The 15,810-nt window shown below is 41.8% G+C and overlaps 1 protein-coding gene across 4 annotated transcripts in view; it reads left to right on the top strand.

The window, feature by feature from the left end:
* CCDC30 (coiled-coil domain containing 30) overlaps positions 1-15,810 on the top strand; it is a 145,868-nt gene extending 130,058 nt beyond the window's left edge. For 2 of the 4 annotated variants that reach the window (XM_027537600.1, XM_027537597.1), the window contains 5 exons: positions 2,638-2,779; positions 7,393-7,529; positions 8,753-8,867; positions 15,148-15,215; positions 15,460-15,810. In XM_027537600.1, the coding sequence (XP_027393401.1) occupies positions 2,638-2,779; positions 7,393-7,529; positions 8,753-8,867; positions 15,148-15,215; positions 15,460-15,592 (595 nt within the window). In that variant the 3' untranslated portion in view covers positions 15,593-15,810. Of the gene's footprint in view, positions 1-2,637; positions 2,780-7,392; positions 7,530-8,752; positions 8,868-15,147 lie in introns of all 4 variants that reach the window. The other 2 variants (XM_027537599.1, XM_027537598.1) reach the window with 2 other exon arrangements.

Genomic DNA, 15,810 nt, shown 5'->3' with positions numbered 1-15,810 from the left:
CTATAAAGAACCTGAGTCAATCCACAAGAATATACACTTCCTTTTATATAGTAGGTGCTACAAGGGCCACAGAACTGAACAAGCCTAAAGCAGTTTTATAAACCTCAGTATCTAGAGTAACTCTATTGAGTTGCTGTAGCATAGACATTGAATAAGAATGTCTTTAGAAATGGAGGGGTTTCTCTCTTACCTAAAAGTACAGGGAGCTCAATGTTTCCAAAGTCTAGACTCCTTTCTTGTTGTCGCTCCAGCATCTTTAGCACTTATCCTCATAGTCCAAGGCAGTTCATTATTATATTCACATTTTATCCAACAAGAAGGGAGAAAGAAGGGAAAGCAAGGGCATTCTGTTTTCCTTTAAGGCGCATTACTTCCACTCCAGCTACTGGCTGGAACTTACTCACATGGCCTCATCTAGCTGCCTCATCTAACTACAAAAAAAACTACATTTTCTTGTAGCTCATGTTTGAGCAACCAAGTGCCAAGCTAAAACCAGGGGGTCTATAATGATAGAAGGAGAAGGTGTACTGGGGACCATCCCCACAGTCAGTCACTGCCACCTAAACTGACAAGCTGGTGACAAGAGCCAGTGTGCATGTCTCTGACCTCCAGGAATGCAAACTTCTCTGCTTGGTATCTGGCCAACAGCTGGATTAATCTTCTAAGGGAAAAATATGCAAAATGATTCTTTTATTTACAATCAACAGTTAGGGAGAGAGGGGCACTATTTTGGAAAATGGAAGATCTTGCAAAACACACTTGCTGCTGCTACTGCTAAGTCGCTTCAGTCGTATCCGACTCTGTGCGACCCCATAGATGGCAGCCCACCAGGCTCCCCTGTCCCTGGGATTCTCCAGGCAAGAACACTGGAGTGGGTTGCCATTTCCTAACTTAACCAGAGCAGAAGACTCTCTTGGAGTCACTAGACTAAATTACCATCTAAATAAGTCTCCTTTGCTCTTCCCCTGCCATCCAGCTCCTAATTCTAAAAAAAAGTGTTAGTCGCTCAGTTGTGTCTGACTCTTTGCAATCCCATGGACTGTAGCCCGCCAGGCTCCTCTGTCCATGGAATTCCCCAAGCAAGAATAATGGAGTGGGTAGCCATTCCCTTCTCCAGGGGATCTTCCCAACCCAGGGATCGAACCTGGGTCTCCAACATTGCAAGCAGATTTTTTTTTTTTTACCATCTGAGCCACCAGGGAAGCCCTTATAATAGGTTATTAAGATGTAATTCACATATTGTACAATTCACTCATTGAAAGTGTACAATTCAGAGGCTTTTGTAATCCATCACTGCAATCAATTTTAGAACATTTAATTACCTAAAGAAATCCTTTAGGTATACCCTCCATTCCTGGTTTCCCTCCTTACTCCCAGCCCCAGGCAACCACTAATGTACTTTCTTTCACTCTATATTTGTCACTTCTGGACATTTCATATGAATGGAATTGTATAATATGTGGTCCTTTGTGACTGGCTTCATTCACCTAGCATAGTGCCTTCAAAGTTCATTCATGTTGTAGCATGTATTTGTACTTCATTTCTTTTTATAGCTATATAATGTTCCATTATACAGCTACTCCATATTGTGTTTATGTATTCATCAGTTAATAGAAATTTAGGTTGTTTTCACCTTTTGACTGTTACGAATAGCGCTACTATGAACATTCATGTACAAGTTTTTGTGTGGGTGTACGTTTTCATTTCTCTTAGGTATATACCTAGGAATGGAATTGCTAGGTCATGTGATTCTCTATGTTTAACCATTTGAGAAACTGCTAGACTTTTTCCATTTGACAGTCCAACCAGCAGTAGATGAGTATTCCAATTTCTCCACATCCTTGCCAGTACTTTAAAAAATATATGTATGTATTTATTTATTTGGCTGTACCAGGTCTTGGTTGCATCATGTGGGATCTTTGAGCTTTGTTGCAGTATGCAAACTCTTAGCTGTAGTATGTGGGATCTAGTTCCCTGACCAGGGACCCAACCTGGAGCCCCTACATAGCAGAGTCTTAGCCACTGGACCACCAGGGAAGTCCTGCCAGAACTTCATTACCTTTTATTTTTTATTTTAGCCATTCTCCTGTGTGAAGAGGTATCTCATTATTTTTATTTGCATTTTCTTTATACTAATAATGTTGAACATCTTTTTATGTATTTATTGGTGGTAAGTTAAATTTATGTCAGAATCAGAATAAAAGTCTTGAGCAGAGATCTAGGTAGAATTAGCATTTAGAAGTCTAAACTCAAGACAAGAGAAACCCAGTTACCTGGAAAATCGACAAGACAGAGTGGGTTCTATCACTGCTCAAGGGTATAGCCCAGAACCAGAAAATTTTAAAGTAATGACTAGCTCGGTAGAGTAGGATTCAAAATTTTTAGATGTCGGGGATCAGAAGTCAAGGAGTTACCTGTGTTGGGGGTGACTGAATCTGGTGTCATGGGGGAGGTTCTACTTGGTCCATTTCCTCCACTTGGGTGAGAAGTCCTATGGATGTGAGGCAGGACGAGTCTTCATCTCTGGACCCACCCTGACAAAGCCAGAAGAGGAACCCCAAGAAAGGTGCTAATCGAGGAGGCAAAGTAAGTTTTCACTGTGTTCAGGTGCACCTATACTTAAATTTCCTTTTGTAGAAACTATAATCAGAAGCATCAGTACTACAAAGTCAAGCTGCATATAATCAAGGATCGTTTAGTTGATGAAGTACAACTCCGAGATGAGAAAATCAAACAACTTGAAAATGAAGTTGGAGCCCTGCGGCAGCAAATAGAAAAGGTGAGGGGGAAGGTGGAGCACTCACTGGTCCTGCTGGTGTTGGGCATCTGGAGGAAGCCCACTTGATTGTTAATGTGTTTGTGGCTTCTTCATAGCCCAGGTTTCCATTTCTTTTCTTTGCACCCTTTTTCAGTTTGAGTAATTGTTTAAGCCCTGCCCAAAAGTATGTAAGACTCATAGTGATGCTAGGTCAAACTGGGCACTGAAAATACTCTGCACTGCTGCTTAGGGCTAGCATTTTGCCTTCAAATGAAAGTGCCTTTTCTTTATATATATATATATATATATATATATATATATATATATAAAATTAAAAATTTTATTTTTAATGGGAGGATAATTGCTTTTACAATATTGTGTTGGTTTCTGCTATATATCAACGTGAATCAGTCATAGGTGTATATATATATGCGCTCCCTCCCTCTTGAACCTCCTCCCACCTCGCACTTGATCCCACCCCTCTAGGTTGTCACAGAGCACTGGTTTGAGTTCCCTGCATCATCCAGCAAATTCCCACTGGCTATCTGTTTTAAATATGGTAGTGTATATGTTAATCACCCTTTAGCTGAGACTTCCAAACCAGCCTCCACAACTCATTCCTGCTTTATGCAGCCCTCATTTTGGCTCAACATTTCTGTCCATTTTAAATGGCGATGAAAACAGGTGACCCCTATTCTTCTATCTTAGTAGCACCTTCAGGCTGCTTTCTAAATCTCTCTGGTTTCTTTGTCTTGTTGCCCCTGTGACTTTTTGGTGCTGGCAGAAAGTAAATGGAATGGTTGAACGGGACCCAATGCAGAATGGCCTTGAGAGCAATAAACTACATCAATTCAAAAGGGAGAGCAACTGATTTGGCCAGAAATGTTTCCCTTCTAGAGATCCCCAACCCATTTCAGAATTTTGAAAACATTGTCCTCAGTCCTAAATTACTCCTTTCTACACCCACCAAATTTTTATCATATCACCACTATGTGCCAAGGATACCAAAACAATTGATGTAAATTCAGTCATTCATGGGCTATTATAGGACTCCACAAGAAGAATCCCTCAATGACTGCAATAAAACATGTGAGGATTATAAGAGATGGGTCACCAATGTTGTGTTTTTAATTTTTTTTTAATCCTCCTGTTACTTGAGAATGGAAAACAAGTTAGATTTTGCAGTACCCTCCTATTTTGGCACTAACTCACCAAACTTTTGAAGACTCAGATCCAGGTTAGGAAGGCAATGCAGAAAGTATAACAGAAGAAAGTAGCAGCTCTTATTCACGGGCCCACTGGAAATACCACCAGCCTATTCTGCACTACCCATTCTTCCTGGTGGTGCCTGCCTTCCACTTCCAAGCTTACATGACAAAACTAGCCTCCTGCTTTCAGCAGGCATGTTTCCTGACTGTACTGTGTTGAAGAGTATACCCCCCAAATTCATGGCCACCCAGAACCCAAGAATGTGACCTAATTTGGAAGTTTGCAGGTATAAATAGTCAAGATGAGGTCATACTAGATTAGCATGAACCCCAAATCCAATATGACTAGTATCGTTGTATGAAGAGGAAAAGACGCACACAGGGGAGAAAGGCCGTGTGATGATGAGGCACAGATTGGAGCAATGAAGCCACAAACCAAGGAGCCCCAAGGACTGGTAGCATTCATCAGTGAGGAGGGAGACATGGGACAGACTCTTCCCTCGGTGCCCCCAGAACTAACCCTGTCAACAACTTGATTTTAGACTTGTAGGAATTAAAACAACAAATTCCTGTTGTTTTAAGCTGCCCAGTTTGTGGTAATCTGTTACAGCAGCCCTGGAGGACCAGAACATCTACCCAAAGAGTCACAGGTCTCCATGAAATTTACTGGAGGCTGCAAGTAACCAGAGGCGAGGAAATAGTGGTTGGGGTTGGCCTTGGACAGGCTTGGATGCAAAGGCTGGCCCTGCTACTTAATAGTTGTGTGCCCTTCCGCGAGGCCCGAGGCCCTTTGCATCATTTTCTTATGAAAATGTGAATCCCTACCTCAAAAGGCTTCTGTGAGGATTAAAATACAAAGTGCCTAAAGTGGGACCTCCTGGCACATACAGATCTTCATAGATGTTACTTTCTTCTCAGTGTAAAATCTCTTGGTGGTGGTGGCTTAGTCGCTAAGTCAGGTCCAACTTTTGTGACCCCATGGACTATAGCCCATCAGCCCTCTGTCCATGGAATTTTTTCCAGGAAAGAATACTGGAGTGGGTTGCCATTCCCTTCTCCAGGGGATCTTCCCGGCCCAGGAATCAAACCCCGGACTCCTGCATCGCAGGCAGATTCTTTACTGACTGAGGTATGATAAAATCTCTTAGAAGCATGTTAATCAGTAGATGTACCACAGAGGTACAAACCTAGAGCTCTTGACTTTATTTATTTTAGGGCCTGTGAACCAGAGCCCCAAGCTACAAATCCTGGACTCACTTTCTAAGCACAAAATCTCCAGAAAATAATGCCACTTGCGGGGGCGGGGGGGGGGGGTGCTTCATTCCTTCAGCCTTCTCTTATTCAGTGAGCCAGTTGAGAGCTCTGACTGTGTGACCACCCAAACCAGGTTTCCACAAATATTTTATCCTATTATTACAGCAGGTGTCCTGATTCCAAAAAATACAGTATTTCCGATGGACAGGGTGTCAGTAGCCAGTCCCACTCAATTTCCTTTCTAATCCAGTTATAACTGCAGAGGTTATTATTTGTCGGGTGGGTGCTTCTACTCTCAATCCTTACCATGCTGCTGCTGCTGCTAAGTCACTTCAGTCATGTCCGACTCTGTGCAACCCCATAGACGGCAGCCCAGCAGGCTGCCCTGTCCCTGGGATTCTCCGGGCAAGAACACTGGAGTGGGTTGCCATTTCCTTCTCCAATGCATGAAAGTGAAAAGTGAAAGTGAAGTCACTCAGTCGTGTCCGACCCTTAGCAACCCCATGGACTGCAGCCCACCAGGCTCCTCCGTCCATGGGATTTTCCAGGCAAGAGTACTGGAGTGGAGTACCATTGCCTTCTCCGAATCCTTACCATAAATGTATTTAAATAGTGACAGGTGAGACTGTTGTTAGACACGGAAGGGTCCTGGATGAAGGACTTTAAAATATGGAAGAGCTTCAGAACATTCTGTAATCTCCTTCCTTACAATTCCTTAATAATAGACTAACAGATGGACAGCCTTCCTTCTTCCCTCCCTCCTTTCTTTCCTCTCTCTTCCTTCCCTTCTATTCTGAATTATAATTGACATAATATTATATTATGTTTACAGCATTATTACATTATTTAGTTATACAATACAATGATTCAATATTTGTATATATGCCCATCAAAATAAGTCTAATTAACAGCCATCACCACCCATAGTTACAAATGTTTTTTCTTGTGATGAGAACTTTTAAGATCTCCTGTCTTAGCAACTTTGTCATATGCAATACAGTATTACTAGCTATAGTCACACGCTGTACATTACATCCTTATAACTTATTAGTAACTGGAAGTTTATACCTTTGACTACCTTCACGCATTTTGCCCACCCCTCTCCGCCTCTTGTTGTTCAGTTGCTCACTCATGTCAGACCTTTGCCACCCCATGGACTTCACTTCTGGCAGCCAACAATCCAATCTGTTCTCTGTATCTATGAGTCTGGTTTTTTGCTGTTGTTTGAGTTTTTTTAGATACCACATATGTGGACAGTCTTTTCTGAATGATCTATATTATTAATAGTACCTTATTAAAAGAAAGAAATTTTCCCCTCCTAACAATGTGCTTCATCTGCCAGAGGTCCTTACTCTCCTCCCACTCCCATTCATGCTCATCCCACGAAGGAAGGTGGGAACAAACACAAATAGGAGAAGGAACTCACCTATTACCACTAACAGGTCCTTGGTGAAGGGAGAAAAGCAGTTCTACACTTGTGAGCTTCTGAACTCCTCACCAACTGTGATATTTACTAATAACTGCTGACTCAATGTAAGGATGTTAGTGTTTTTTCACAAAATGTAATCCTGTACTGTTTTAGCTATAACTTCACTGGCTATTGCTTTCAGGGAAGATGCTGGTAAAAAACGAAACATGTCAAGCTAGAAATCATTTCAACATCATCACTGCAAGAGTACTTGCAATACCTGGCTGACATGCCAAGCAACTGAAACCCTGACGCTGGTTTTCAAGTGAGGTGGCTAGATTCCCATCTTCCTTCACCTTAAAAAGACTGTAACTACAAAGCAGATGGAAATGTGTTATATGGAAATCTTTCTCAATAGGAGCTTCAGAGAATTTTGTTGTATTTGTTAGTGACTTGATACCTATAGAATTAGAATACAGATGAGAGCATTGGGACCTTAATGGAAGTTGAGTGTTCAGACATTAAAAAATATTAACCCAAAAGAATGAATAAATGTCAAAACAAATATGTAGCATAAAATAACCAAGATAAATAGGAGAATGATCTAACTGACAATGTCAGCAAACAGGTAAAGACAGACTAAGAAGACAGGAGAAAAAGATGTTTGCAAGATAATTTGCTGTTGAGTTTAGACACAGGCTGATGCTCTTAAATGTGTAATTCTTTCTCCTGCTGGGGTAATTATGAGGACTTATTATCCCTAGGAGAAGGCATTCCAGGACCAGATCACCACCCAAAATGATATCCTGCTCCTAGAAAAAAGGAAACTTCTGGAGAAGGTCACAGAACAAGACTTATTGATTGACAGCAACAAATGGAGACTATTTTCTGTCCAAAACAGGTAGGTCCCTGCCCCAGTGGCCTGTGAGCTCCATAAAGAGGATATTTCTCCTTCACAAAGGAGGTGAAGTGGTGGTCCTTTGAGTTTGCAGACTTGTCCCATAACTGTTTCTCTGCCATTCGGCTATTTTTAGCAGTTCATACAAGTGGCAGAAGTTTTGAAATTAAAGAGAAAAGTATCATGGAGAAGGTGAGCTGGGCATTCAGATAGGCTCTTTCATGGCAGGATTGCCTCCCAAGGACCCAGCTGTGTTCATGCTGGTCCATCCCGGTGTATGTGTGCTGACACTCATGTTTATGTTTTGGCATCTATGGGATCAAGGTAGACTGAGAGAGAATAAGGCTGGCATCTCAGCTCTATGACTTTCTGGTTTTATCTTTTTACATAAGTTACTTTCCCCATTCTGAGCCTCAGTTTCCTTACTTGCAAAATAGGCTTCATAACAGGATCTGTTTCATGGTCATGGGCTCATTGTGAGGATTAAAGGAACTAATACATGAAAAGTTTTAAGTGTTTACTGTGTAGATGGGCTTCCCAGTTGGCACTAGTGGTAAAGAACTTACCTGCCAATGCAGGAGATATAAGAGATGCTGGTTCGATCCCTGGGTTGGGAAGATCCCCTGGAGCAGGGCATAACAACCCACTCCAGTATTCTTGTCTGGAGAGTCCCATGGACAGAGAAGCCTGGAGGGCTATGGTCCATAGGATTGCAAAGAGTTGCACATGACTGAAGCGCCTTAGCATGCAGGTGCTGTATAGATGGTTTGCAGTGCCTACGTCCATGGTAAGCACTTGGTAAAATGGCTGCTGCTGCTACTAATACTGCTGCTACTATTGTTTTTACTTCTACTACTACTACTGAAACAAAAACGTGGGGTGACTGAGATCAGAACCAGATGCAGGCCGTGTGGCTACAACGTTAGGAGGCATGCAGAGTCCCACCCCTAAATGGGATCACATCATTTCTTAGGTTTCTCAAGGGCTGGAACTGTGCCTTTCATATTCTTGCATAGAGTGTGTCTCTATTCTCTATTTAATGACTGTGTATAAGCCAGAAGCTTACTCATTTTCACTTGGTTTTGGAATATGGTGGGAATTATTCTGGCAAAGTTGGTTATAAAATCTGGCAGTGGTCGAAGACCCAGAGCTAGTGGGAAGTGGAAGAGAGTTTTTAGGGTGATCCAGAAATGTTAAGTTACACTTCTGATCTGTGCCATTCTTAGAGTACTTTTCCTGGATGAAGAAAATAAGCAGCTACAGAAAAACAGTCTCCGGCTCACACAGGAGGTTTATTTCCTAGAGCATATCATAAAGAGCATCCAGATGCACAGACGGGAGGTAAGGCTGCTGTCTTCTCTCTTCCCTTCACCTTCTGCATGAAGCTGCAGTCTGAAATTGGCCTTGGTGTGGACTATGGCAGAGGTTCACTGGCTGCACCGGGGAGCAGACCCTGAGACAGCTTTTGGCCAACTTGCTCTTCGTTGGGTCAGGTTTTGTTCAACAGGCTCCTCCGATGTGATCCCCAAACACTTTGTGTGTGCCTCCCAGCTTCTTCCTTAACACACTGCACTGTCATCGCCTTTTCACTTCTGTCATCATCTCAGCAGTGACATCCTGGAGGACAAGGGTTACATCTCACATGCCATTGTGCTCCATAGATATTTGAGAATGAAAGTATGTTAAATGTCCTCACACAGATGCCTCCTTCTCAGCTACCCTGTTTGCCTTGTATTATTCTATCCCATTTTGAGAGATGAACCCATCTGAGGCTCAGAAAGGTAAAGTGAACCTAGTCTGGTCTGGCAAGGAGTCAAGTCTAAGGAGAACATCTTAGTCAGAGAAATGCAATTATGTTACAACAGTCCTGGCAGGCAAGTAGCCAAGTCCAGAGAGATGCAGCAAATGGTCTACATTCAGATGAGATCCAGGGTCTGGCTGCTGAGTGAGTCAGCCAGAGGGACTTCAGTAAGCAGAGCTGTATTCTGAATCCAGGATGGAGCCTGCTTGCTTTCTTCCCTGGCTTATATCATCTGCTAGGCCTTTCTTCCCTTATGATTATACAGTGGAAGTGAGAAATAGATTTAAGGGCCTAGATCTGATAGAGTGCCTGATGAACTATGGAATGAGGTTCATGACATTGTACAGGAGACAGGAATCAAGACCATCCCCATGGAAAAGAAATGCAAAAAAGCAAAATGGCTGTCTGGGGAGGCCTTACAAATAGCTGTGAAAAGAAGAGAAGCGAAAAGCAAAGGAGAAAAGGAAAGATATAAGCATCTGAATGCAGAGTTCCAAAGAATAGCAAGGAGACATAAGAAAGCTTTCCTCAGCAATCAATGCAAAGAAATAGAGGAAAACAACAGAATGGGAAAGACTAGAGATCTCTTCAAGAAAATTAGAGATTCCAAGGGGACATTTCATGCAAAGATGGTCTCGATAAAGGACAGAAATGGTATGGACCTAACAGAAGCAGAAGATATTAAGAAGAGGTAGCAAGAATACACAGAAGAACTGTACAAAAAAGATCTTCATGACCCAGATAATCACAACGGTGTGATCACTGACCTAGAGCCAGACATCCTGGAATGTGAAGTCAAGTGGGCCTTAGAAAGCATCACTACAAACAAAGCTAGTGGAAGTGATGGAATTCCAGTTGAGCTATTTCAAATCCTGAAAGATGATGCTGTGAAAGTGCTGCACTCAATATGCCAACAAATTTGGAAAACACAGCAGTGGCCACAGAACTGGAAAAGGTCAATTTTCATTCCAATCCCAAAGAAAGGCAATGCCAAAGAATGCTCAAACTACCGCACAATTGCACTCATCTCACATACTAGTAAAGTAATGCTCAAAATTCTCCAAGCCAGGCTTCAGCAATCCGTGAACCGTGAACTTCCTGATGTTCAAGCTGGTTTTAGAAAAGGCAGAGGAACCAGAGATCAAATTGCCAACATCCGCTGGATCATGGAAAAAGCAAGAGAGTTCCAGAAAAACATCTATTTCTGCTTTATTGACTACTCCAAAGCCTTTGACTGTGTGGATCACAAGAAACTGTGGAAAATTCTGAAAGAGATGGGAATCCCAGACCACCTGACCTGCCTCTTGAGAAACCTGTATGCAGGTCAGGAAGCAACAGTTAGAACTGGACATGGAACAACAGACTGGTTCCAAATAGGAAAAGGAGTATGTCAAGGCTGTATATTGTCACCCTGCTTATTTAACTTATATGCAGAGTACATCATGAGAAACGCTGGACTGGAAGAAGCACAAGCTGGAATCAAGATTGCCGGGAGAAATATCAATAACCTCAGATATGCAGATGACACCACCCTTATGGCAGAAAGTGAAGAGGAACTAAAAAGCCTCTTGATGAAGGTCAAAGTGGAGAGTGAAAAGTTGGCTTAAAGCTCAACATTCAGAAAACAAAGATCATGGCATCTGGTCCCATCACTTCATGGGAAATAGATGGGGAAACAGTGGAAACAGTGTCAGACTTTATTTTTGTGGGCTCCAAAATCACTGCAGATGGTGACTGCAGCCATGAAATTAAAAGACGCTTACTCCTTGGAAGGAAAGTTATGACCAACCTAGATAGCATATTCAAAAGCAGAGACATTACTTTGCCCACAAAGGTCTGTCTAGTCAAGGCTTTGGTTTTTCCAGTGGTCATGTATGGATGTGAGAGTTGGACTGTGAAGAAGGCTGAGCGCAGAAGAATTGATGCTTTTGAGCTGTGGTGTTGGAGAAGGCTCTTGAGAGTCCCTTGGACTGCAAGGAGATCCAACCAGTCCATTGTGAAGGAGATCAGCCCTGGGATTTCTTTGGAGGGAATGATGCTGAAGCTGAAACTCTAGTACTTTGGCCACCTTGTGTGAAGAGTTGACTCATTGGTAAAGACTCTGATGCTGGGAGGGATTGAGGGCAGGAGGAGAAGGGGACGACAGAGGATGAGATGGCTGGAGGGCATCACTGACTCAATGGACGTGAGTCTGAGTGAACTCCGGGAGTTGGTGATGGACAGGGAGGCCTGGCGTGCTGCGATTCATGGGGTCACGAAGAGTTGGACACGACTGAGCGACTGAACTGAACTGACCTGAACTGAACTGAGGCCTTTCTTCCCAGGATACTTCACAGTAGACCCTGCTTATTGGATTAGGGCCCATGGACAGACATGTCTCATCTCCCCTCTCCCATCTTCCCAGCCTTTGTCTTGTAAGTCCTGTAGTTCTTAGTCTGTAGCCAAAGAGGTCTCTAGAAAATACACGTAGTCTGAGCAGATGACTCAACACTGTGCAAGAACTTCCTGCAGTCTTCAGGGTAAAACTCCCAGTTTCTGACATGGTCTTTTATACTCTGTGACCACGTCTCTGGTCTGTTTTGGTCTATATTTTTCTAAGAAAGAATATTCAGTTCTTCAAGTCATGGCAGACTTCCCTGGTGGCACAGTGGATAAAACCTGCCTGCCAGTGCAGGGGACCCAGGTTCGATCCCTGGTCCAGGAAGATTCCATATGCCTTGGAGCAGCTTAAGCCCATGCGCCACAACTAAGCCTCTGCTCTAGAGGCCAAAAGCTGCAACTACTGAAGCCTAGAGGCTGTTCTCCGCAACAAGAGAAGCCACTGCAGTGAGAAGCCCATTCACTACAACGAAAAGAAGCCCTCGATTGCCACCACTAGAGAGAGCCCGCACAAAAACCAATGAAGACCCAGTGCAGCCAAAAGTAAACAAACAAATAAATAAAAATTTTAAAGGTCATGGAGCTCAAAACAGGTAACCTTTTTTATGTTATAAAGGGATAGAAAATGTTTACCAGAGTATTAAGTAAAAGCTAACATAGGTAAATATAATGGAATGATTACATCAGCTAATATGAGGTTATCCATGTAGAAAAGTAGATATAAAAAGCAGGCTAGCAGTTATATGTAATTTTTTTCTGTATTTTCCAAGTCTCCTATTAATGTGTTTTCATAATTTAAAAAAAGAAAATAAAAGCAGGCTAGCAGTGAAAAGCACTAATATAGAAAGTCTGGCATTTATTATTTTAAAAATCATTTTATTTATTGAGGTAACATTGGTTTCTTCCTTCATATCTCAGTTGGTGATGAATCTGTCTGCAATGCAGGATATCTAGGTTCAATTCCTCAGTCAGGAAGATCTGGAGAAGGAAATGGCAACCCACTACAGTATTCTTGCCTGGAGATCCCATGCACAGAAGAGCCTGGTAGACTACAGTCCATGGGGTCGCAAGAGTTGGACATGACTTAGCAACTAAAGTTACCTGCCCTAACATTGTTTTCTAACATTATATAGGTTTTATGTATATAACAATTATACCTTGACTTCTGTATACACTACAGCATGCTCACCACCACAAATTTATAGTTTCTATTCATCACCATACAGTAGAAGACTTCTGCCCATTTCACTCTCACCCACTTTCCCCTCTGGTGACCACTGCTCTGTTCTCTGTATCTATCTGTGTATTTTTGTTTGCTTACTATTCCACATATGAGTTAAATGAATTAAGGTAGGTTTAGTCACCAAGTCATGTTGTACTCTTGAGACCCCATGGACTGTAGCCTGCCAGGCTTCTCTGTCCATGGGATTCTCCAGGCAAGAATACTGAAGTGGGTGGCCATTTCCTTCTCTAGGGGATTTTCCTGACCCAGGAGTTGAACCCAGGTCTCCTGCATTGCAGGCAGATTCTTTAACAACTGAGCTGCGAGCGAAGAAACCAAATGAGTTAAATCATATGGTATTTGTCTTTCTCCCTTATTTCACTTAGCATAATACCTTGTTGTCCACCCACATTGTTACAAATGGCAAGATTTCATCTTTATATATTTATAGTCTTTATCCACCATTCATGCATTGAAGGGCACTTAGGGTGTTTCCATATCTTGACTGTTGTAAATAATGCCATAGCTTTTCTTTCTTAAAAAAAACACCTTTATTAATATGTACATAGGCTGCCCTGGGTCTTCAGTACTGTGCAAGGGCTTTCTCTAGTTGCAGTGAGCAGGGGCTACTCTGTAGTTGTGATGCACAGACTTCTTATTGCAGTGGCTTCTCTTGTGGAAGAGCAGGGGCTCTGGAGTGTGGGCTTCAGTAGTTGGCACATAAGCTCAGTAGCTGTGGTGCACAGGCTTAGTTGCCCCACAGCATATAGAGTCTTCCCTGATCAGGGACTGACTCTGTGTCCTCTGCATTAGCAGCAGATTCTTAACCACTGGACCACCAGGGAAGTCCACATATACTTTTCAAATTACTGTTGTCATATTCTTCAGAGAAATACCCAGAAGTGGGACTGGAACATGTGGTAGCTCTTAATTTTTTCAGGACTCTCCATACTGTTTTTCACAGTGGCTGTACCAATTTACAATCCCACCAACAGTGTATGAGGGTTTGCTTTTCTCCACATCCTTGCCAGCACTTGTTATTTCTTGCCTTTTTGATAACATCCATTTTAACAGGCATGAGGTAGTATCTCATTGTGGGTTTGATTTGCATTTCCCTAGTAATTAAGTGTTGTTCAACATCTTTTCATGTGCCTGTTGGCTATCTGTATGTCTTCCTGGACAAAAATGTTTATTTAGCTTTTCTGCCCATTTTTAAAATCCAGTTGTTTGGTTTTTTGTTGTTAAAAATATGAGATGTATAACTGTCAAATATTCCATAAATATTAGGGATTTTATCCCCCCAATTTTGATGATATAAATGACATAAAACATTTAAGTTTAAAGTATACAATATAATGATTTATTATATGTATTTATTACAAAATGATCACCACTGTAAGATTAGTTAACATCCATCACCTCATATAGGTACAATTTTTTTTCCCTCACGACGAGAACTTTTGCGTTCTACTCTCTTAGCAACTTTCAATATATACAATGCAGTACTGTAGGCATCATGTCTTACATTACATCCCAAGAACTTATTTCTCTTACAAGAGGAAGTTCATACCACCGATCACATTCACCTAATTCCCCCATCCCTGACAACCACAAATCTGGTCTCTTATTTTAAGACGGTTGTTTTTTTTTTTAAACTCCAAGCATATGTAAGATCATACAGTATTTGTCTTTCTGACTTATTTTACTCAGCATGATGACCTCAAGGTCTATTCATGTTGTCACAAATGGCAGGATTTCCTTATTAAAAAATTTTCATTTTGCTGAATAGTATTATATTGTACACATATTCTTTATCCATGCATCCATCATGGACACCTAAGTTGTCCATATTTGGGCTGTTGTAACTAAAGCTCCTCTAAACATGGAATATAGGTATCTCTTTGGGACAGTGATTTCACTTGTGCCAGGTACATACCCAGAAGTGAGACAGCTGGTTCGTATGGTAGTTCTCTTTTTAATTTTTTTAGGAACCTCCATACTGTCTTCCACAGTGGCTGTACCAATTTACATTCCCACCAACAGTCCAGAAGCGTTCCCTTTTTCCCATATTTTCTCCAGCATTTGTTATCTCTTGTCTTTTTGGTGATAGCTAGTCTAATGGGTAGGAGGGGATTACACTTTTAACCAGAAATATGTATAAAAAATACATATCACCAAAGGTCTATGATTATAATTTAATACTCATCCTTTCTTTTAAGGAAACAACAATTTGTGACATCCCTGAATCTGAAGTATTGAATAAAATCATGTGTTTACCAGACTCCAGGTTAGTAAAATCAAGACCATCATTTGCATGCCTGAGTGTCACGACTGCCCAGCTAGTTCTAGTTGCTGGCCTGAGAAAGCATAGTATTTAGAGGTAATTTTCTCTATATTTAGTATCTAAATCTTCTTGTAACTCCTCCCCTTGCTACCTCTTCACCTTCACACTTGACAGAATCCTGACTTAATCCAGACTTAAGGCAGAAAAGAGTCCATTTTATGTGGTCCTCACATAAGGCCCTTTTTAGATTTTCAGGAACAGGTTTGGTAGAGTCAGCTGGAAGTCTTCAAGCGACTGAACAGAGGTTAGAAGAAACTGGCAAACCCCCAAGTCCCTCGAGTCCCTTTCGTGTTCACAGAATTCTAAAGCTGGATACATAAACGTGGCTTCCCCAAAAGAAACACATCTCATTCAAGAATAAGACGAAGTCAGATCTAGAAAATCATTGGTGTCTAAAATAGACTGATCGAAGCTGCTAACCTGAAGCCTGGGCATGAAGGCGCAACATGACGTGAAGAGTTCGGGCAGATCCTCACTGGACGTCAACCAGGAATCTTCAAAACTGTTGACAAATTCATTAAACCTGTTCTAAAATGGA

The sequence above is a fragment of the Bos indicus x Bos taurus genome, chromosome 3 (assembly GCF_003369695.1).
Source record: "Bos indicus x Bos taurus breed Angus x Brahman F1 hybrid chromosome 3, Bos_hybrid_MaternalHap_v2.0, whole genome shotgun sequence".
Taxonomy (NCBI): domain Eukaryota; kingdom Metazoa; phylum Chordata; class Mammalia; order Artiodactyla; family Bovidae; genus Bos; species Bos indicus x Bos taurus.
The sequence above is the reverse complement of the archived record's forward strand: the minus strand, read 5'-3'. Positions and strand labels throughout refer to the sequence as shown.